The 23,990-nt window shown below is 41.3% G+C and overlaps 1 protein-coding gene across 1 annotated transcript; it reads right to left on the bottom strand.

Annotated features, from left to right (window-relative positions):
* Positions 1-29: 29 nt before the first annotated feature.
* LOC306646386 (uncharacterized protein) lies at positions 30-14,665 on the bottom strand. Its single transcript, XM_079115035.1, is given in 5 exon segments — positions 30-1,771; positions 1,775-2,041; positions 3,842-3,921; positions 13,523-13,615; positions 13,786-14,665. Coding segments are annotated over 5 exon segments (2,004 nt in total). The 5' UTR covers positions 14,651-14,665; the 3' UTR covers positions 30-1,072.
* Between the last annotated feature and the right edge of the window lie 9,325 nt (positions 14,666-23,990).

The raw sequence follows: 23,990 nt of genomic DNA, 5'->3' as shown, positions 1-23,990 counted from the left end.
GCTGAAGACTTGCATGGTGCTCTCCCACCACTGCCTGTCTCACCTCTCAAGTTCATCCTTAGGGTGAGCAGACAGTGCTTCTGTCAGCTTCCCCCACCCATCTTCTCCCTCAGCACTTACTGGCTTAAGCTGCTTCTCTTCTGGGTCATGACCCAGCAGTGAGGGTCCAGTGCAAATCCCACAAAGGTTTCAGCACCCCACTCTGGCTCAGAATGAATGGACTGGATGAGGCAAAGATCCTGGGACAGGCAGCCAGGGGGAGAGCAGATGCAGGTGTGCGGCACATGGGGCTGAAGCCCTCTCTCTGAAGCCTAGTTATTTATTATAAAACAACCACAAAGGTTCAGTTCACAGAGCCCACAATTAGCTAAATTGGCCCATGCAATCCCATTCTCTGAAGACTTCTTCATTAGTAGAAGAACAAGAAAGAGGAAGTGAATGTCCGCCAAAGTCCTAGGCTCTTCCTCTCTGGGAGAAGTCCCAGGTACTGTTCACTTAATTTGTTTCCTGTCTTTCCTTGCCCATTTTTAAAGATCTATTTGTATATTTCCCTCAATTGGTGTGGTAAAATATATGACAAAATTACAATTTTATGTGAACCATTCAGTGGAATTAATCACATTCACTTTTTTATACAGTTATCACCAACACCTATTTCCAGAAATATTTTCTCTTCACAAATTTAAATTTTGTAACCATTTAAAAAATTTATTCCTCCCTCTTTTTTGTGTTTTTCCTTGATACTGAGTATTTAACCCAGGGGTCCTTAATCACTGAACCACAACCCCAGCCCTTTATTCTTTATTGAGAGACAGGGTCTCACTGAGTTGCTTAGGGCCTCACTGAGTTGCTGAGGATGACCTGGAACTTGCCATCCTCCTGCCTCAGCCTCCCACATTGCTGAGGTTACAAGCCTGCCTCACCATGCCCGGCTTCCTCCCTCTCTCAAACATGGCAATGACCATTCCTTCATGAAACATGATGAGGAATTAAACCCCCCCAAAAAAAATGTGAGCAAGACAGACTGCTTACAGGTCTGCACATTTAGTTTTGCTGCCAATTCTAGCCTCCCTTAAAAACAGATGCCTTGGGCTCTGGGATTGTATGCATTGCTGTGCATCTTTCTCAGGGCTGTTTTAATGTCCCTGTTCCTCAGGCTGTAGATGAAAGGGTTCAGCATGGGGCTGACCACTGTGTACATTACAGAGAACACTGCACTTGTTCTGGGAGAAAGTGATACAGCGGAACCAAGATACACTGCAAGACCTGTCCCATAAAATAAGCAAACAACTGCCAGGTGAGACCCACAGGTGGAGAAGGCTTTGTATCTCCCCCCTGAGGAAGGGATCCTCAGAATGGAGGAAACAATTTTATAGTAAGAGAAAAGAATCCCGGAGATGGGAAGAAAGCCAGACAGAGTAACAACAAAATACATGATGATGTTATTTGTTAAAGTATCGGAACAGGCAAGATTAAGTAGTTGAGAAGGGTCACAGGAGAAATTAGCAATTTCCACATCCTTGAAGTACCTACAGTTTAAGACAATCAAGTTATGCAGCTGAGAATCAAAAAGACTGATCAAAAAGGACATCAAAACTAAGAATCCACAGAGGTGAGGGTTCATGATAACTGAGTAATTCAGTGGGTGGCAGATGGCCACAAACCGGTCATAGGCCATCACGGTCAGAAGCATGTCATCCATACATCCAGAAAAGATAAAAAGGGACATCTGCATCAGGCAGTCCACATAGGAGATGACTCTGCTGTGACTTTAGGTGTTCATAATCAGTTTTGGGACCATGGTGGAGATGAAGCAGATGTCAGCCAAGGACAGGTTGGCGAGGTAGAAGTACATGGGGGTGTGGAGGTGGGAGTCAGAGCTGACAGCCAGGATGATGAGCAGGTTCCCAAGCACCGTGACCAGGTACATGGACAGGAAGAGTCCCACAAGCACAGGCTGTAGTTCTGGATCCTCTGTGAGTTCCATGAGATGGAATTCTGATATGGATGTCAGATTTTGTGATTCCGAATTGGTGACCATCTTTAAAAAAAGAGATGAAGGTTAGAAAAAGACAACTCCAGGCATAGAGCTGTCTCCATATAGTTTGAATTTAAGTATACAGAGTATTTGTTCACACTTCAACATCAAGGTGCTTTTCTAATACTCTCAGCTGTGATCCACTCAGTCATCATAAACCTCCTTCAGTGCTGACTTCTGTGTTGGCTTCATTCTATGTGTATCTATTTTAGAGACATCCAAAGGAACAATGTTAGAAGACCAAGGAAATTACAGATAGTCACTCCATTATTACTGTAAAATAAATCCAACACTTTTGAGAAAAAAATTAAGTAGCAATAGCCTTCTACCTTTATAAATAAAGTCATTCTACTTATGAATGTTAAGACACAATTCTTATTTTATTCAAAGGCAATTGCCTAAAGTCCTTTTACTTAGAGTATTTTAAACTCTATGTAAGAACAAGCAAATTATCTACATACTACATTTAATTGTTTATAAGTACAAGCATTGTTATTTGCTAGTTATTTTCCAGGGTTTTTACTGTCACTGATTTTTATTATATTCCTCTTTTGTAGCTATAATGCTTCATTCAATTGTGGAGTTTAGAAATCATGTAACAGAATAACTCCTATTCTAGGCAGACTGAAACTCAAATTTTGGTAAATACAGTTTAGTTAAATCCATTTAGTCATATGATATCCTTTACCATAAATGTGTCATGGATCAAAGTAGCAGTCAATGATTAAAAACTAATGACTGTCATTGGCACTTTTGTCAAAGATCAGATGACTCTGTTTATACAGATTTGCCTCTGTATCATCTGTTCTATTCCATTTGTCTTAAAGTCTGTTTTATGTCAATACCATGCTGTTGTTTTTACTCTAGCTGGATAGTATAATTTGAGATCAGGTATAATAATGCCTCCAGCATTGCTTATATTGCTCAGGATTGCTTTGGTTATTTTTATTTTTTCATATGAATTTTAGGACTCTTTTTTCTCTATGAAGCATGCCACTGATATTTTGATAGTGATTGTATTGAATCTGTATAATGCTTTTGGTAATATTGCCATGTTGACAATATTTATTCTGCCTAATCAAGAACACGGATGTCTCTCCATCTTCTAAGGTCTTCTTCAATTTCTTTCTTCAGTGTTCTATAATTTAGTTGTAGAGGCCTTTCACTTCCTTGGTCAGATTTATAGGTAGCCTTCTTTATCAAACGGTGCTGGGAATATGGTATCCATACGTAGAAGAATGAAACTCTATTCCTATCTCTTGTCCCACAAAAACAATCCATTCAAAGTGAATTAAAAAATTTAAAAAACCTGAGAATTGGACTAGAAACTTGCTACTGCTAGAAGAAAACAGACTCAACACTCCAACCTAGGATGCAAGCAATAACAAGATCCCTGGAGTTCAGAAATAGAACCAGGAACCAGGTGGGATGGCATAAAACTAGAAAGCTTTTGCACAACAAAGGAAACAATGAAGAGTATGAAAAGAAAATCCACAAAGTAGAAGAAGATCTTCGCTACAAAAGAGGGACATTTAATTTTGTATATCAATGTTTACATTCTTCACATTTGTGACATGATTTTGAAGGCTTATAGAAAATAATATTCCTACAAGACAGCACCCCAAGAAAAATGGAGGGACAGTGTGATCCAGGAGAAGGGAGGGGAATTAGCCAAACATTAAACCTCTTCCAGTAGTCATTTCCCAGTAACAATGGGCCCTGAGGGGAGAAAGCAATCTTCCATTCCTTTCTGGGTTAACCCCCAGCATCTCCACCAAAAGCAAACATTTACCCCTTTCCAACCCCACTGGATCTTGAAGGAAGGCGGCAAATTCTGAGAAGCTGGGCCCTGGACTTTGACCCTCCCCCATTGCAGATGAGTCCTGGAAGGAGAAAAGCAAATAGTGAAGCTCTAGGTAACAATGGGTCCCAGAGGAAGAAGATAAGCAGGGAACTCCAAGTTGTGAGCTTTTCCCAGTGACAATGAGTTGTGAACTTTTTACAACTACCTTCCTAAGTTAAAGTTTAACTAGCCCCTGACTGTCCAAACTGAATGTCTGCAGTCTCCAATGAAATGATGAAACCCAGACTCCTTCTGTTACCCAGCAGGTCATCTCCATGCCCAGAATATGGGCCCTCCTGAGCCTGATTGATTGACTTCACTGCAGAATAAAAGAAAGCTTGCTGATCTGAGGTTGGCTTCACATCTCCTGTCTGTGGGCTATGAGCTTACAGATTTACCTCTGCAATCCTTACTCAGTGTCCCCTTCCCTGGAAATCAACTCACACGACAGTGCTCAGACTCAGAGACACTAACCGCCTGCCCAATGTCACAGAAATAATACATGGAGCCAACAACATTCAAAATTAAATTGCCAGTCTCTGGGAATAGAACAATAAACTGTCTTATTGTTTCCAAACCACCAGGAAATTTAAGAAGACTTCCAGAGGTCATAACCACAGGACCATCTGAGTTACATGCTTATACTCCCTCCAGATTTCTGAGAAGAAATGATACCAGGACCTGACTTTTATTTCTCTGTTTGAGATCAAGTGGGCTCATTGCAACACTGGAGGGAGATGTGAACAGCTTTCAAGGATAACCTGGACCTGAGGAAAGAGAAATATTTGAATGGAATGGAATTATTTTGTGCTTACTCTTTTCTTTTTCTTTTATTTTTTTAATCCCTGATTATTTTGCACAGCTATCCTACCTATAGTTCAGGCACCAGGTGCCGATCATGGATCTCCACCACTGTGATCTACCTGGGATCTCACAAAAGGAAAGAACAGGATACTGAAGAAATCTCTCCTGGTGTGAAAAGAGAGTGAAATGTTTGAGTGTGTTGTCAACAGCCCCAGCTGCCAGGCTCCTACCAGCAGGAGTGCCCTGTGTCATTATCATGCAGATCAACTCAAGCCAGGCTTCACTCTGACCACCTTTTCCTTCCCTGTGTTACACAAAAGTGCTGGGCTGCTTCCTTCCTGTAAGTGGATAATAGGGTGGGAACACACAACTTGGAGTAGACTGTGCACAGGAAATGAAACAGGCTACATAGAACCCAGAACTCAACTCCCAACTCCGAGCCTGGCACCTGGAAGCCCTCAGCACTGGTGCATGACATCAGGGCCACCATCATTATCCTCCCCCACCCCCACATCAGTGCCTTGGAGTACTTATGACACAGGTCCCACAGACCCTTCTCCTGCTCTTGTAGGTGTGATGTGATGTCCCTGGCAACTAGAACCACTGTGGGCAGAAAGTGAAATTTTGAATAAGATTGTTGGAACTTCCATCACAACCAAGGACATAAAATTCACAGTCCACATACCTGAAACTTTACTCTCTCTTTCTCCCATCTGATTGACCCAACTGTCATATTTTTCCCAATGATAACAAGTAATCCTTCTGTCAGTTCTTCCTCCATCCCTGTTTCCCTCAGCACTTACTCGGGTGTGCCCAGTGTCTGCTTGGTCATGACCATGGACGGCAGTTATGATGAATCTCCCCTTCCTGTTGGTAAGTAAGGCTCAACCTTGCTCCTTAAGACCCATCTGAACCTTGTGACAGACAGGAGCTGCCTTGTGCAGAGAAGCAGGGCAGGAACAGACACAGGTGTGGTGCCACCTGACAGAAGACACCAGATGAAAGGCTGGCGGCATGGGCTGGGTATTTACTACATCAAGACCTTGGAGGCTCAGGGCACAGAGCCAATAATTACTCAAATTTGTCCTCAGCACACAAATCCCTAAGGGTCTCCTAACAATAATGGAGGAATAAAAATGGAAAACGAATGCCCTCAATAAGATCTGGGGTTCTCCTCTCCGCAGAGGAAATATCACGTAAGCTATTAATTTCTTTCATTTTTTCTAAGATCTATCTGCTTTTTATTTCCATATATTATTATGTTAGCACACATAAAAAATTACCATTTTAGCCATTTTTAAGAACAGTTTGGTGACATTAATTACATTAATTTGTTGTGCTGTGGATGTCTCATGTTCTAACATTGCACTGTTTTCCTGTTCACCTCCTTAAGGTGTTTTTAATTTTCCTGTTCCTCAGGCTGTGGATTTAGGGATTCAGCACTAGGGTCACACAGTGCACATCACTGAAGCCAACTCATATTTGAGGGCAAATGTGATACAGCTAAACTGAGGGGAAGTTCCTTGCATGATCCACAAAATAAACAAACAACTGAAAATTGAGACCCACAGGTGGTGAAGGCTTTTGATTTCCCACCGGATGCTGGGTTTCAAAGAATGAAGGAAACAATTTTATACCAAGGTGAAAGGATCCCTGAGGGAGGAAGAAATCCAAATATGGCACCAATAAAGTTTATCAGTGCATTATTAGTAAAAATGTCAGCACACACAAGATCAAGAGTTGAAAGTGTCACAGGAGAAATCAGTGATCCCCTTTTCTTTGAAGTGTTTAAAGTGCAAGACAATCAGATTGACAGCTGGAAGATCAAAGGACTGGGAAAAAAGAAAAGAAAACAGAATTGAGAAGACATGTTGGGGATAGTGGTGAGGGGTAATGCTGAAATGGTGACTGGGTAATAAGGCATGGGTGACAGATGGCCACAGACTAGCATAGGACATCAGAGCAGAAGCATACCATCCATACTTCCAGAAATGACAAAGGTAGCTGTGTTAGGCAGTCCACATAGGAGAGGTCTCTTGTGAAACTGGATGTCCACAATCATCTTGAGGACTCAGTGGAGATGAAGCAGATGTCAGCTAAGCACATGTTGGAGAAAAAGAAGCACATGGGGGTGTGGAGGTGGGAGTCAGGGCTGACGGCCAGGATGATGAGCAGGTTCCCAAGCACCAAGAGAAGATACAATCCAAAGAGGTCATCCTACAGTCCTAGATTACCTTAGGGATCCATGAGATAGAATTCTGAAACACAAGTTGTATTTTTTAGCTGTATTTTTAGTTGTATTGTTAGGACACCTATTGAAATTTTAAAAAAGGTTTTTAAGCAGGGAAACAAATATATCAGCATTTGGGAATTACCTGTGTTTTAAACTGAAGCAATTCACTAGGAAAGTCCTCACATTTGAGGAACAAACACCTATTGCAACATTTCTCATCTGTGGAAAACCCATTTCTCTTAGATTTCCTGCTTCATTAATTTTGGAGTTATTCACCTGTTTCTAAACACATATATTAGAGACTGCTATCATCAGGATGTTGCATGTCCCCAGAACACCCCTGTGCTAATAGCTCAATCCCCAGGTTCATCATCAGAAGGACTGGGACCTTCAAGGGGTGGAATCTTGTGGGTGGGCTTTGGGTCATTCCACATGTGTTCTTGTAAGTGAGAGAGGGACCCCAGCCCCTCCTCTCCCTCTCCTTTCCCCTTGGCAATTGAGTGAGCAGTTTGGCTCTTCTATGTGCTCCACCATCATATCCAGCCTCACTACAAACCCAACAATGGGACCAGGTGAAACTGGAAGGAACACTCCCAGCTTGTGAGAAAAAGCAAGTGTTCTGTTTATACGTCGATTCAGGCATTTGCTATAGTAATGGGAAGCTGGCTAATGCAGAGAAGTAAAAGTGCAAAATGTGTCACAGCCCAAGTTTTATGTCCCCCATCCAAAACTTTCTTCTTCTTTTTGCCTTTTTCTACTTGTGAAAATCTCTGCAATGATTTTAGAATAATTAGAGGTCGTAGATAATACTAAAGGACGTCACAGGACCCGAGAGTCTATGACACAGACTCAACAGAGAGCAATTGTATCTTCTCTCTAATTTTGAAGACATTCCTTAAAGGAGTGAGAGTATATCCACAGGACACTAAAACACAAAAACAACAAAAACAAAACTAAAAGTAAATAGCAGAAATATCAGTAGAGTGGAGGGAAGGGTATTAGGTCCAAGGCTTAGCACCTATGCAGCCATTTTAAATTCTTACCAAAAGTTGCTTTCTGCCCTAGAGGGGTACTTACAGAGAAAACAAGAGTTAAAATGTAACTTCCCCTTCCCGCCTCTCATTAGCCACCCCGCTGGAACATCCCTTGCTTGTCCCATCAGCACATCATAAGTTCTTTCCAGGCAGCTCATAGGAGTTCATGTGATTGTACACAAGCCATCCAAACTGCTCCATAAAACACCCCAGAGCTGGGCTGTGGCCATGGCTCAGTGGTAGAGCAGTTGCCTAGCATGTGTGAGGCACTGGGTTTGATTCTCAGCACCACGTATAAGTAAATTAATTAAATAAAGGTCCATTGGCAACTGGAAAAAACATTTAAAAAAAAAAAAAAAAAACAGAGTTAACTTCTTCCTGCCTTTCTGGCTTTTCCTGATCTATGTGCAGATCTCCTTGCCTGCTTTCTGCGTTGCTCATCTGCATCGCATTTTCTTTTCAAAGGGAACAGGCTGAGGGCAAAGAGGAGGAAAAGGGACTGAATTAGATCAAATTTTATTCCATGCCTTTATGTCAAAATGAATCCTAAGATTATGTGTAAGTAAAAAGAAACAATAAAAAGTGAAAAAATAGTGCAGACAGAAAAGTACCAAGAGTGGTGGAGCCACACTAAGCGTGCCCAGTGTCTGTGAACCGAGGAGAAGCTTATTCAAGGATCAAAATAAGTTTTATTGTTGATGTTGATCTCTTCGCAGGATAGGATGAGTTCTGGGCAGTCAGAAATGAAAGGGCGTCTTCCTCGGTAAATACTTAAAGTGTGTTCATGGGGGAAATAAGATGCACCAGGACAGAAGCAGGGAAGAGGCAGCTTCAGATCACAGGATGATCATGTGCAACGGCATGAAGAGTAACCTAAGTATTGGAAGGTTATCAAAATTGTATTTTATTCATTTTATGCATTTTTCACATATTCATTTTATAAAGAGCATGGTTTCTCTGCATAAAGCTTATCGAGTGCACATGGATCAACCAGAAATGAACTCATAGGGCAGTGAGTGTGGAAGGCACTGAAACCTGCCCCCCTGCACAGAAACTGCAAGCAGAGGCCACAGCACTAACACCTGAACAGCATCATGCGCACGCTTCCCCGAAGTGACCTTGTGACCACAAGACTGTATTTGGGTCTCGCGGCAAAGTATGCATATCTATTTCAAGTGTTTTAACTGGTGCACAGCATCACCTGCAGGGAGTACATAATTTTCCAGTTGGTGATTTTAGAATTCTGCTTCAATATATATCCAATAAATTTAGAACAGTTCCTAAAAGTTTGCCTAAAAGGTAGCCAAGTCTTGTTTAAGTGGTATATAATGCCTATTGTTCCTGAAGAAAACTGATTTACTTCAACATTTTAGGTCTTTCAGTGAACATCTACTTCAAACTCTTTTACAGATATGTCATTATGCAACAAAGGAACATCACTAAATTCTTCAGTTTATTTTGCAACGTTATCTTCAAAATTCTATGTGTCTTCATTTTTGACTCAACTCCTAATAGTTAAGATAGGAAATCAGTCAAGGTTTCCATCAATGGATGGATGAATAAAGAAAATTTGGTTCATATACTCAATAGAGCATTATTCAGTTGTAAAAAGATGAATAATTTTGGCACATTATACATTCTTCATCTTTTAGATTTGACTAGTGGATATCATATAAATGAAATAAATCACAGAAAGGAATATCCATGTGTTCTCACACATAGAAGATGTGAAGATAAAAATGTGGATGTCAAAGAAGCAGAGAATAGCATAATTACTGTCAAGGCTGGGAAGCAAGGGGAGTGGGGGCATAGAGATAGGTTGCTTATTAAGTGTGAAAATATCTTTATAGAGAATTGTGAGTCATGGTGGTGCAAGTCTTTAATCACAGCTACATAGGAGGCTAAGACAGGAGGATCACAAGCTCAAGGTCAGCCTCAACAACTTAATGAAATACTATCTCAGTAGAAAAAAGTAAAACGGGATGGGAATGTAACTCAGTGGCAGAGTTCCTCTGGGATTAATCCCAAGTATGAAAGGAAAGGAAAAAAGAAAGGAAGGAAGAAAAGAAGGAAGGGAGGGAGGGAGGGAGGAAGGAAAGAAGAAAGAAAGAAAGAAAGAAAGAAAGAAAGAAAGAAAGAAAGAAAGAAAGAAAGAAAGAAAGAAAGAAAGAAAGAGAGAGAGAGGGAGAGAGAAAGAGAGAGAGAAGGAAGGAAGAAAATAAGGAAGGAAGAGAAGGAGAGAGAGGGAGAGGGGGAGGGAGGAAGAAAAGAAGGAAGAAAAGAAGGAAGGAAGGAAAAGAAGGAAGGAAGAACAGGAAAAGGAGAAGAAAGGGAAGAAAGGAAGGAAAGAAAAAATATAAAGGAAAGGTATTGAATCTGGTGTCTATAGCACAGGTTGGGGACTATAGTTCACAATAATTTATTCTGTGCTTCAAAACAGCTCAAAGAATGAATTTTGAACGTTTCCAACATGAAGAAAAGATGAATGTTTAAGGTGATGGGTACCAAATTTTTCTCACTTGATAATCCACATGTAGACATGTTTTGCAATGTCACACCATACAACATAAATCTGCCAATTAAATTCATTACAAAAAGCTTTAGAAAGAGACATTCTCCATGACATGTACATCATAGTTACCTGAATTTGACAGTTTGTGCATGTTCAATGTACCCATCAATTACCTGCACTTGTGGTGAAATACAAAAATGTGTTACTATAAAACATTCTCCCATTATTAAGGTAGTATGTAATCCATAATCATGATACAGCACAAAGAAATTTTATTTTCTGTATAAGGAACAATAAATCCATTTGGCTCCTCTGGAGAGAACAGGCCCCTGGTACTGGGATCAGGAGATCATTAGCGGGCCCTGATCTTTCTTCTCTCCACCTCTCTGTGTTCAAGTTCCCTACTGGAAATAGGGATTAAAAGCACCCACATCGAGGACATGGAGGTTTAATAATGAAGTGGTCATTTTAATGAAGAATTCATCATTGTGGGAATAGCCAGTTTATCCATGAACGCAGTCACATTCTCTTGGTGCAGTTCCTGAGAGCATGGGATGACTTGAAATCCTCCAGTGACTCTGAGCCCGAGCAATAAGGTTTACCTGTCTTTTCTCTTTCCACCTCTACTTTTTACGTTTATGAAATTTTTGTCCATGACTTTTGAATAATTCAATGTTGTTGATTGTTTTTAAATGAGTCTCCTGTTTCCATGACATAGACAAAAGCATTATTTGATCTCATCTCTGGTCTGTGAGATTCCCCTGGAAGGAGGAGAGCACAGACATGAATGCCCCAGGGGAGGCAGCCACACCCCAGCTCAGTTCCTCTGAACCAAGGAAGAAGATAACAGTATGGACCAGGATTTTAACCCTTGATGCCTGTTCTGTGCCAAGTAAGGTATAGACTCCGGGAAACCAGAATGACAGATTCGGTAATTTCTCCCAAAAAATTCAGCATTTATTCACAGGAGGACAAAAATGCAAAGTCCTACAGGGAACTGGGAAAGCCTTAATTAGAGGTCAGAGGATATATAAGTCAAAATACACTGATTAGCCTACTTCTTCATGGCAATAATAATGATATCTCCTATTTTCCCTTTTTTATGGGTCCATCACCTATCAATCACATAGGGAGCATCCAGTATCCTTTTAATCTACACTCAATGCAGTTGTATCATGTGGAAATCCAGACAAATGAGAATGTGCTAAGTCTTAGACATATTAACAAACTTCCAGACATCTCAGAAACAGGTGGAGATATAGGGACTCAAACTTATATGATTTCTCTCTGGATCTAATGCACAAACATTTTAATTGTTTCTCAACCATACAAAGATTTTAGTAGAGGTCCTGAGGACTTTACCCCAGGGACATCCTGGGCAGACTATCTGACTATTTTCATGTTCTTGAGCACAAATAAAATCATCATCTGATTTTCTATCTCCTTTTGATTTTTTTCTTATACTGAAAACTAAAACAGATTCTCTTCACCACTGAGCCAAATCCACAGTCTCCATTTTCTTTTATTTATTTATTTTGTTTTATTTTGAGACAGGGTCTCACTAAGTTGCTTAGTGCTCACTAAGTAGCTGAGGTTGGCCTTGAACTTGTGATCCTCCTGCCTCAACCTGCACTTCCAAGCCACTGGAATTACAGGTGTGATCCACCACCACAACCAACTTCTGACTCCTCTTGATATTCAGTGCTCAGTTTACAAAGAGGAGGATGCAGAGACCTGCTTAGGGATTCTGAACTAGAGAAAAAAGAGAGACGTGAATTGTCAGGAAGAATTATTATGCACCTACACCATCTGTGACCTCTGCCCACCACCCTAGTCATCCTTTCCACAGCAGAGACAGCAAGTGCCAAGAACCATTCTCCCCTGAGAGCCACAGGAACCTCAGAAGGGAAAAGCACAGTGAATAAGGGTGTCTTCCTAGGGTGAACTGGTAGAAAAACATCTGGCTTCTTTGTTAAAAGTCTGTCTGCCAGCATTTTTCTGATATGGTGCTCAGTTTCTCTAATCAAACAGCAAAATTTAAACATGGCTTCATAGTCTTTACCCAACTATGTAGTATGTTTAACAAAAAAAAAAAAATTGTTGCCCTTTCTTTTTCTGTATAATAATTACAATTTACTGATTGTACCTGAGGGAAAAATACAGATGAAGTGAAACAGACTCCACAGGACACTCAGGTCAGAGGGTTAAGGGCTAGTATTAGAAGCCCTTAATTACAGGCGTGGTGTTTGGACACAGGTATCCCACTTCTGTGTCTGCTCCTTCATTATCCTTTTGGAGTACTTAGGAGGCAGGTTGGAGGACACATCTTCTGTGATCAAAAGCAAGATGTCCCCAGAAAGGAGAGTCAGCATGGAAGGAAAGCAGAAATTTGCATAGCATTACAGGACTTGCCCCATGGCCAGGCACAAAAACTCGACATTCTTCACAGCTTCAGTTTGGAGTATTTTCATCCTACCACCAGGCTTCCCAAAATGCTAGGTATGTCCTGAGGATGAGGAAACAACACCTGATGGTCCTTTTCCCATATATCCTGGCCCTCACCACTTCCTGAGTGGTGCTGTGCTTCTGCTGAGTCATGCAGGAGGATAAGGACTCATATCCACCATGCCCTGTGTCTAGTGACAGCTTGGGCTCTGTCCTCAGGACTGATATGAGTGCAGTGTGAGGTGGGCTTTCCAGCACAGACAACCATGGAAGGAGGACAGGGGGCTGGAGTCCAGTGGCCCAGGGACATTGCACAAAGCCTAGAAGCTCAGGCTGATGAGTGACTATCAGACTACATTGGAGTCTCCACACACAGAGCTCACACTTAGCCAAAATGGATCCACAATATGCAAGTCTCTAGGGACTTCCTAATAGCAGTGGAGCAAGAAGAAGAGTAAATGAATGTCCACACAGATTTTAGATTCCTCTATTACTGAGCAGGAAGCATCTGAATTGAATTATTTTCTGTATTTTTAAAGAGTCAACTTCATTATATTCCATTGCACAAAGGTAAAAAAGGGTAAAAAAACAAAAAAGCACATAAAATAATTACCACTTTTACTGCACATTCCAGGGGCATTAATCACAAACACAGGTGGACAATCATCACCATCATGAAGCTTCAGAAGATTTTTCAATTCCGAAACTAAAATTTTGAACACATTTCTTAAAAGCACACTTTGTGCCTGTTTCGTAAATCTGAAAACCATTCTACTAAGAAAGCTGCTGAGGACTTACAGCACACAGAATAAAACATAATGTGACCCAGGACCCTGGACTCGGGAGTCTTTAAGTGTGCTTTTGTTTATTTCCCACCTTGTCCTCTACGTGGATGCCACGGCTCCTGAGTTAAGACTACTCTGCTGGGCAGCCTCCTCAGGGCACTTTGAATATCCCTGTTCCTTAGGCTGTAGATGAAGGGGTTCAGCATGGGGCTGACCACAGTGTACATCACTGAGGCCACCACTCTGTTTTTAGGAGAAGGTGACACAACTGAACCAAGGTACTCTACCATTCCTTCTCCATAAAATAGACAAACAACTGACAGGTGAGACCCACAGGTGGAGAAGGCTTTGTGCTTCCCACTTGAGGATGGAATTTTCAGAATCAATGAAAATATCTGAGCGTAAGAGAGAAGTATTCCTGAGACAGGAAGAAAACCAAATATGGCACCAATAAAATAAATGACTATGTTCCTGTTAAAGGAATCAAAACAGGCCAGATTAAGAACTCGAGAAGGGTGACAGAAGTAACTGGAAATTTCCACATCCTTGAAATAGGTAAACTGTAATGCAATTAAATTATGTATCTGGGAGTCCAAAAAGCTAATTAACAATGACATCAAAATCAAGGTGGCACGGAGGCAGGGGTTCATGATAACTGGGTAGTGCAGAGGGTGACAAATTGCCACATACCGGTCATAGGCCATCACAGTCAGAAGCAGACTATCCATACAACCAAAAAGCATAAAAATAGACATCTGTGACAGGCAGCCCACATAGGAGATGATTGTGCTGTGGGTTTGGATGTCTGTTAGCATCTGTGGGACCACGGTGGAGATAAAACCAATGTCAGTCAAGGACAGGTTGGAGAGGAAGAAATACATGGGGGTGTGGAGGTGGGAGTCAGAGCTGACAGCCAGGATGATGAACAGGTTCCCAAGCTCTGTGACCAGGTACATGGACAGGAACAGTCCAAAGAGGATGGGCTGCAAGTCTGGGTCCTCTGAGAGGCTCAGGAGGAGGAATTCTGATACAGATGTTAGGTTTTGGACACCTTTGCTTGGACATCTTTTGAATTGGAAAATAAAGCATTAGAATAATTATAGATTAGATTAAGGAAACAAAAGAGTCAGCACCTAGCACTCTGTACTTGTTTTGAATTTCAGAATTCACAACTGAAATATTCACATAGATTTTCCATGTACCTTCAGAAATTTGTCTGACTTTTAACAAACCCAGTGTTCTCAGAACTTTCCCATTATTGGTGGCTATTATTCACCACATTATGTATACACCTACTTTAGTGGTACTGAGCAAAGCAGCATTAGAAGATCAAAAGCATTGCACATAACAAGTCCATGTTCCCAGGAACTCTTTGTGTTGGGAGGAGAAATTCCCTGGAGGTCAAGTAACCTGGGGAACCCATTGTGAGGAGGGAGAAGTGCACTGGAGGTATCAGCATCTTCTTTCCTCCTGAATCAGCCCCCATCTTCCTGGTCCCATCATCTATCATCTAAGCTGACTGCTGACCTTCGTCATGAACTCACTAGGAGGGGAAGGAAGGCCATCTGTTCCCCCAGGTTAGAGAAGGGAGAGAAGAAGAGGAAGGAAACAAGCCCCTTTCACAATAAGCCTCAGAGGCAGAGCAACAGGGTCTGTATTCAAAGCATGAGCTGGACCACAGCTACATTTCTAATTTGGTTTGGAAAAAAGTATTCATCCAGACCTGTAGATCCTCCTTCTTAGAATCATTCTTTGTGTGGTTTCTTGGCTTTTCATTCCAGTCCATGTTTTCAATCCATGTTTAAAAAGAGCCTGTCATGTGGGTGCAAGCCTTTAATCCCAGCTACTCAGGGGGTTGAGGCAGGAGGGTCACAAGTTCAAGGTCAGATTGACCAGTTTAGTAAGTCCCTATCTCAAAAGAAAAGAAAAAATAAATAAAAGGGAATGGGGATGGCAAAGCTCTTCTGGGTTTTATTCCAAGTGTGATAAAAGAGGAAAAGAGAGAGAGGAAGAGAGAGAGAGAGAGAGAGAGAGAGAGAGAGAGAGAGAGAGAGAGAAGTAGGTAGAAGGAGGGAGAGAGGAAAAAAAAGAAGAAGAATATCTGGCATCTACAGCACAGGAGGGTGACTATCGTTCCCAGTAATTTGCTGTGTACTTTCAAACAGCTAGAAGAACGGATTTCCAATGTTCCCCAAACAAAGTAATGATGAATCCATGAGGTGATGATTCTAAGGAAATCCCACAAAACCACGCCAGACACGGGAAATCACATAAGGGAATTTATTAAGCAAACAGAGTGTCTCCCTGCAGGGTAAGAGAGAAAATGAGAGGAAAAGAGAAAGGGCACGTGCTAGAAAGAGTGGAAAGTGAGGAGGAGGAAAAGCAAGTGTGTAGGAGAGAGAAGCAAGAGAGGAAAGATGGCAGTTGAATTCCGCCAGGCTAACAGGGGACCAATAACAGAGAAGGATACTTGCAAGCTGAATGATGAACCAATAGCTAGCTAGGATGTGTTGGGGGCTATGCCATACAGACTACGCCAAGATGGCGCCTGGCAGCCAGCCAGAAGTTGTTTTGATCACGTCGGCAGTAAGAAGCCAGTTAGCATAAGCACACCCAGGTGTTTTGTCATTGGCCGTATTCAATTAAGTCCATGCACACAATGCGTGCACAGGTGTTCCCGAGTGCTCCTGATCGTGCCTGCTTGTTTTGAACTTTACCGTGATTAGACAGCTAACTCCTCACCTAATCTTTGCATAATTGGCATCAGCCCTACCCTTCAACTCCTGGAGGGGATATAAACCAGCTCTCCTCGAGTGCTGGGGTTCCCGAGTTTCCTGAATCTACAAAAAAACATTCCAAATTCAAGAGCCTCGCTACTCCTTTGTTTCCCATGCCAAATTGACTCTGCTGGATGGCATCAAATGGTGGCCCATACGGGGACCCGTAACATTTTACACAGCTATCACCACCACAAGGATAAGGTAACTAAAAGACAGTTTCACTAGCGTAATTAACTAGGTTTCCCTATTTGAGGAAACAGTGGCCTTAAGGTTTAACGGAAGGCTCCCCTAGTGAGGGAACTTAACAGAAGGCTGTCCCAAAAGACAGCAAAAGGACATCCTGTTTAAAGTGTTAGTTGTGTCAATATATCTATTGCTTTTGTTAGGCACTCAGGATAGCTGGCCAGGTGATGAAATATGAAGAGGATGATAAAGGAGTTCTGGAGTGCATGTATCTTGTATTGTTTGTGTGTTTGTACTACTGTTAGTGTGGTCTTTGTTTGTCCTGTATCAAACTTATTTAGTAGTAAAAGATGGGTTCGTAAATATCACAGAATCAGTCTGAAAGGATGATTCAAAAAGGAGACATAAAAAATATATTACAGGAGGGAGAAGTGCTAGAAGAGATTAAAGAGCAGGTTGGCTGGAATGGCCAAAAACAGGAAGAGAGTTTTGAGGAAGAAGGAGACACTGGGGAGGAACTAGAAAATAATAAGTCCAGGGTTTAGAGAGGAAAGGCTGCTCAAGGTGCCACAATGGGAAAGAGAACAAAGTGAGGAAGAATTGAGTGGTAGTAACCTAGAAAACAATTACTCAGAAAATTTAAGAACAAGGGAAAAAGGTAGGAGAAAGCTAAACCTAATACAAAGAACTTCAAAATTCGTGGAACCAGCCCCTATTTGAGCACCAAAATAAGGATACCATCAACCAATAGAAAAACTTTAAAGAGGCAGTTATGACTGATTGGAAACAGCTATGCAGAGCAGTGTTATCTGAAGGACAATATCTGAATTGGAGAGCTCAGTGGCAGGAAATGGCTGTTGAAACTGCTTGCAGAAATGCAGTAGCAAGGTTTCCTGGTAGAAGTGTTGATATGCTAATAGGAGAAGGCCAATACACTTGAACAGATACTCAAAATCAATATGATCTTGGAGTGTATGCACAGATATATACAGCGGCAAAGAGACAATGACCTAACAAAAGACAAGAGATACTTCAGTAAAATCTGTTACACCTCGTGCTCCAGGTATTTGCTCAAAGTGAAGAAAAGGAAAACTTTGGGCTAATGAGTACAAATTAGTTACTGATGTTCAGGGCAAGATGTTACCAAATCATTTAAGAAATGGGGCACAGGGCTCTTCGACTCAAGGCTCACAAATATACGGAGCTTTAGAGGGGAACAATGTCAGATCACGAATTCAGGTGGTTCCTCGACACAATCCATTCCTAAGGCCATAAATGTTTCTTCTAATGGTACTGCTGCAGTAGTTACTCAACAAGATACTATTATTCAGATTACATCTCAAATATCAGCTCAGTTGGTAGAAATGGGAGCAGCTGTCATAGCCCTTGTAGAGTTTAAGGAGAAATATGATCTTTTTGCTGATAGTGATAGCATCACTAGGGCGATTCCCAAATTAGAATTGGCTGGACCCATAGTCCCTCATAAGCTGATTTAACCACTCAGATGTTTTCATCTTTTTCTCAGTAAGGCAAGCTGCTTATTTTCATCCTGTGTAATTCACTTTCTAGTCCCTCATGTTGGTGCCTCACCTTTAAGGAGGGTCTATAAGTAAAGGGAAGTGCACTGATCAAAAGGTTAATGGAGTTAATACTGAAATATATAGAGAGAGTGAAACAATTTTTTTTTTATATATTCCTGTGTGCCTAGCTCTCCCTTTCCTTTTTGTGACTTCTAATAAGAACATCTCCTGACAGTTATCTTCATAGATCACACAACAATGGACAGATAGATTCAAAGAGCTAGTAACAGGGTTTTGACAATAAATCCTCACCATAAATGTCACTACGGTGGAAGTCAAACCAGGAGGACTTATCACAGGAGCATTAGAAGTGCTAGCACAATTTGGCACCAAATTTGGGGGACTCTTAAGTCTCACACTAATAAGCTTGGGTGTGCTTGTGTTAATTCTATTCTACATTTACAAACACCTCAAAGCCAGTTAACAGGCTCATAATGTGATCATAAAACAGGCCATGGCCGCCCTTGGAGCAGGACAATTTCCCAGTATATGGCTTGGTATGCTGGATTGGTAGTCAAAGATGGGAAACCATGGGAAAACACTGTACCAACCTAAAACAGAAGGGCCAACCCTGCTTTGGTATCCTTTGATGATGGGTAAAGACAGGATGTTGATTCCCGGGACCTAAGACAGACACGATACCTGCCAGTTTCATTTTCATTTTATATAAGGAAGAGGGAATTGTTGGGGGCTATGCCATACGGACTACACCAAGATGGCACCTGGCAGCCAGCCAGAAGTTGTTTTGATCACATTGGCAGTGAGGAAGCCGGTTAGCATAAGCACACCCAAGTGGTTTGTCATTGGCTGTATTCAATTAAGTCCACACACACAATGCGTGCACAGGTGTTCCCAAGTGCTCCTGATCGTGCCTGCTCATTCTGACCTTTACCATGATTAGACAGCTAGCTCCTCGCCTAATCTTTGTATAATTGGCATCAGCCCTACCCTTCACCTACTGGAGGGGATATAAACTAGCTCTCCTCAAGCGCCAGGGTTCCCGGGTTTCCTAAATCTACAAAAAAAACATTCTGAATTCAAGAGGCTCGCTACTTGTTTGTCTCCCATGCCAAATTGACTCCACTGGATGGCATCAAGTATGTTCACAGATTGACAAGTGGTTGGGAGGCGGGGAAAATGACTGCAGCAGAAAGGGTGGGGGAGCAGCTTTATGCATTACAATCCCCCGTTTCTGTTTTTATAAGAAAATACTTTGCTCTCCAGTTCTTTCTGAAGCCTTCTCTCTCCTTTCTGCCTAAGTGACTGGGGTTGGTTTTGCAGGTGAGATGTAAAAAGTCCATTCTCCTTCCAGACTTCCAAAGGCAGATGGTTTTCATGGACTTCATTTCCTCGGTTTGACTGATCCCCTATTTCTACACTAACTGCCTGTCCCCAATTCTGACTTCATTTACCCCTCTAATTCTAGGAACTCCTTCATTGCTGTAGGGAGAGGGGTGATGATCAATCTGGCTTCTTCGAGCCAAAAAGGGGCAGCGTGGGGCAAGCAGTTTGGAGTTCCCTTTTTAGAAATCGGGTCAATTGAGGGGGTCCATGGTAGAAGTCCATTTGGGAAGAGCAGGTTGTAAAGGCATCTGGGGATGGGTGCTTCTATAAGAAAAGAACAAAAAGAAATGAGTACTGAAATGAGATTGATACAATATAAATGTTGCAGAATCTGGAACATGCCAATGAATATCACGAAGATAATAGTAGTCAATAATTCCTCACCAAGGGGTGGAATAACTGAGAAGATGTTCCAATAACAAGGCCTGGCAAAGGCTGGAGAGGATAAGGCCTTTATTTGGGAACTTTAACATTGTTCAGGTTATCAGGAATGTAAACACAACATTTAGTAGCGATCTCTATACTTCTGTTACTAGCAAACATAGATTAAGCCTACCTGTGTCTGTAGGCTTTAAACTGACTAAAACTTCTGACTCTGGCAGCTTCTCTTGATAGGTATCAGGCACATTTGCCTAAGAATCTCTTTTGTAGCTTTTAGTCTTTATTTTAGTAGGCTAACACAAGCGTACCTCTTAAGTTACATTTAAGTATTATTTCTTTTAAATGCCCAAGAATGGCTATATTTTGGTTTTAACTATTTTGCTGGGTGTTTAAGATCAAGTTGGTCAAAATGACATGTACCTGTCTGTTAAAGAGTCAGCTGAGTTTCCACAGGGGTCACTCATAGAGAACTTAAGAGCAGCTTCTTAGCTCCATTAGTGCCATTGGTTAGGCAGTGTCTCCTCAATGAGGTGGCTTCCCTTGAAAGCACCAGGAATGTCTCCCTTTTTATCTAATTGGAGTTTCCTTGACCCTCCTCTGCAGCAGGTGCACTGAGTGTCTTTTCCTCTAGTGGCCTCATTAATCTCCTTGATCAGGAGGTTGTGTGACCCACAGTTGCAAACCTCCTAAGAGAAGTCCTCTTGTTCCCTAGGTTCAGGCTGACTTTGAGGACAGGACCCAAATATGGACTTTCCTTGACCTCTGTAATTAATCTCAATCTCTAAGTTTGATCTTAACCATCAAGCAAGTCAACCTCACCAGTCATAAAGCAAAAGTACTGGATTTAACTTCAATGTCTATGACTTTACAGTTATTTACCCTCTTTTATCTAATAGGGGTTTACATTATCTGTCCTATAGGTGATGGCTTACTATTCCAAGTTAATTTACAGTGTTTGCTCTTGAAGCAGTACTTCTGCAAAATATTGATCAGGCAACAATTAGAGTTTACAAGGAAAATACAAAATGGAATCAGCAACAGTAAAACATTCAGTTTGTGCAATAGCTATCTTGAATTTTGGCTGAGTTCCTGTATGAGATCACAGTAATCTTTACAACAAACTTCAAACTTTTGAACACAACTTTAAACGAGTTAAATTCTTAAAGTCTGGCTTACTTTGGAGCCATTCTGAAGTGCAGCAGGGTTGTGAGGCAGAGCCTTATCTAAGGTAAGGTGGGACTTTTCACAAATCTTAGGTAAAATGTTCTAATCCTGAAGCTAATTTTTCCTCTTTTGCCATGATCAGCATGACCAAATTCTCAAGTTCAATGAGGGGCAAGGAGTATTAGAAAATAAAGGTTTATAAACACAGATTTTGATGATTAAGCTGAGATCAGAGGGAGCTCTGTTATCTGATGAAAATGCAGATCTAAAGAGTTATGTCAGCAATCTTCATATATATGCAATGTTAGGTTCCAAAGTTACTGTAAGGTGGGCAGGAACCAGAGAAGGGTGCTGATGAAACACTGGTTATCTAGCAAAAGAATTCCTTCCTGCCCAAGAGCTGTGTGTCTGAGATCAATGTACTGCCACAGCAGTTAGGCATCTTGTGCCCCTGCACAAGAGCACTCCCAGGCACCAGGCATGCCACAGCCATGAGGTCATCAGAGACCCCAATCTCAGTCACAGTTGTCCCATTTTTGCTACTGCACATTACACTCTTTCTTAAATATCATTTTAAGAATTTTACATATATTGACTCCTGAGTCTATATGAACATTAGTTAACACAATTTAAGATTATATCTAAAACATGAATTAAAGAAAGCCTGAGAGAGCTTTTAAGTTTCCTTTTGAGTGGCAAAGTGGTAAAATGTTTTCATGCTTAACCTTTAAACAAATCAGGCTCTCAATAACTTTTAAAAATACATTTAACAAATTTTGCATATACCCTATTTATGACAGGTCCTATAACAGAACATTAAATGATAGGTATACCATTACAGACAAGTTTAATTTGGAGAATAGCAGCTTGATAAATTTTCTGCTTTAAAGGCTTGTATATCTGGAAAATATGAACACATTTAATATATAAAGAATAATGTTTTTAAGTATGTTACTCCATGGAATAACTTTGTAAATTAATTAGATGTCTCTAACAAACATGTTTGAGTAATCACATACATGTCAACTCTAATTCACTCATCTTATTGTAAAACAAACCAAGATATCAGACAAGTATAAAAAAATAAGATGTTATACAAGTGTAAACAGTATTTGCCATCTCTTTCCTGTTGAAGAAAAGTCCTAGAAAAACTGATGTTAGACATTTTATAAACATCAATATTTTATTAGTGTGACCACCTAGAGACTTGTGAGTTAATTTTAAAAACATTTTACTTCTATTAGTTTACCGAATTTAAATTGAACCTCTTTAAATCACGTGAATTAAAAAATATTTGGATCCATATTTAAATTTTTAATTTTTATGCATGCTTATATTTAACACAAAAGCAAAGGACTTGTAATATTTATCTCCATTGCAATGTAATGGATGTCCAAAAATAACTGTAGAGTTGGATAAAAAGAACTGATCAAAAATTATTAACCTAGGTATGTAGGATCAATATTGTGAGCTCAAAAATATAGCATTTAAGAAAAACAAAAGTCCTAGAAGAAAAATGACAATGGTCATTAAAAGCCGAGAAGGGTTTGAGGACCTGATACCAGGGTTTTGAGTACGAGAGCGTGAGCACGAGATGAGCATCAACCTTGAGAATCTGCACCATAAAATCAGGAGTCCACCCGGCAGATAAGACTGACTATAGGGGCCAGCCGTAACTATAAAAGTTGTGGCTGGGTGTACCCCCACCCCTCAGCCGCCTTGAGGGTCCCAGATAAATCGGCCTAGGGGAACCAGCCCGGAAGACTCACCAACCTGAAGTCCTGTGATGAATGCAGAGCAGAGCGTCTGGGCAGAATGGAAGGTGGGGCCATGTCCAGGGGCACTGGGGCTTAAATGGGGTTCCACTCACTTAAGAGACAGTGGAAGATCCCATCCCAATTCATGGCACCAATGTAGGGAAATCCCACGAAACCACGCCAGACGCGGGAAATCACATAAGGGAATTTATTAAGCAAACAGAGTGTCTCCATGCAGGGTAAGAGAGAAAATGAGAGGAAAAGAGAATGGAAAGAGAAAGGATGCACGCTAGAGAGAGTGGAAAGCGAGGAGGAGGAAAAGCAAGTGTGTAGGAGAGAGAAGCAAGAGAGGAAAGATGACAGTTGAATTCTACTGGCTAACAGGGGACCAATAACAGAGAAGGATACTTGCAAGCTGAATGATGAACCAATAGCTAGTTAGGATGTTCACAGATTGACAAGTGGTTGGGAAGTGGGGAAAATGGCTGCACCAGAAAGGGCGGGGGAGCAGCTTTATACATTAAAATGATAAGCACAAAATGACCAAGACGGGTGCAGAGCTCACAAATTCAGCCAAGCCTTTATTCAGCAGCAGAGTCAGGCATCGGATGGGAACACTTTCTGGGTAGTAAATGGTCCCTGATTACAGGAGGGGTCTGGGTTTATACCGGTTACACACCGGGAGGTGACAGCTACCAAAGATTTTAGCAGGATGTGAGCATTCAGGAATAAGGTTGCAAAAACTAGAAATTTGTTTTTACTTAGCTGTGTTTTTACCAGGCAAGGATGGAGGGTCCAGATTTAGCGTCCCTTGCTTAACTCTTCCCCCAGGGTCCACTGTACTGTCACTGAGAAAGGACGTATCGGGAAAGGATCAAAGCTTATCTTCTTTCCAGGGATTGTCTTGTCACTGGGAAAGGAAGAGCTGGTAAAGGATCAATGTCACCAATATTTTCCTTTTTCCTCCCCCGCTCTTCCCAGGCCACACTGTTTTGGGGGTTATCATTTCCATAACCTTCAGTGATGGGTACAGAGTTTTTTGATATGATCATTCCACATTGTTACATGTTTGAAATATCCCAGTGTTATCATTGGGGTGTCCAGTTG

Source organism: Sciurus vulgaris (genome assembly GCF_902686455.1).
Source record: "Sciurus vulgaris genome assembly, chromosome: 16".
Taxonomy (NCBI): Eukaryota; Metazoa; Chordata; class Mammalia; order Rodentia; family Sciuridae; genus Sciurus; species Sciurus vulgaris.
The sequence above is the reverse complement of the archived record's forward strand: the minus strand, read 5'-3'. Positions and strand labels throughout refer to the sequence as shown.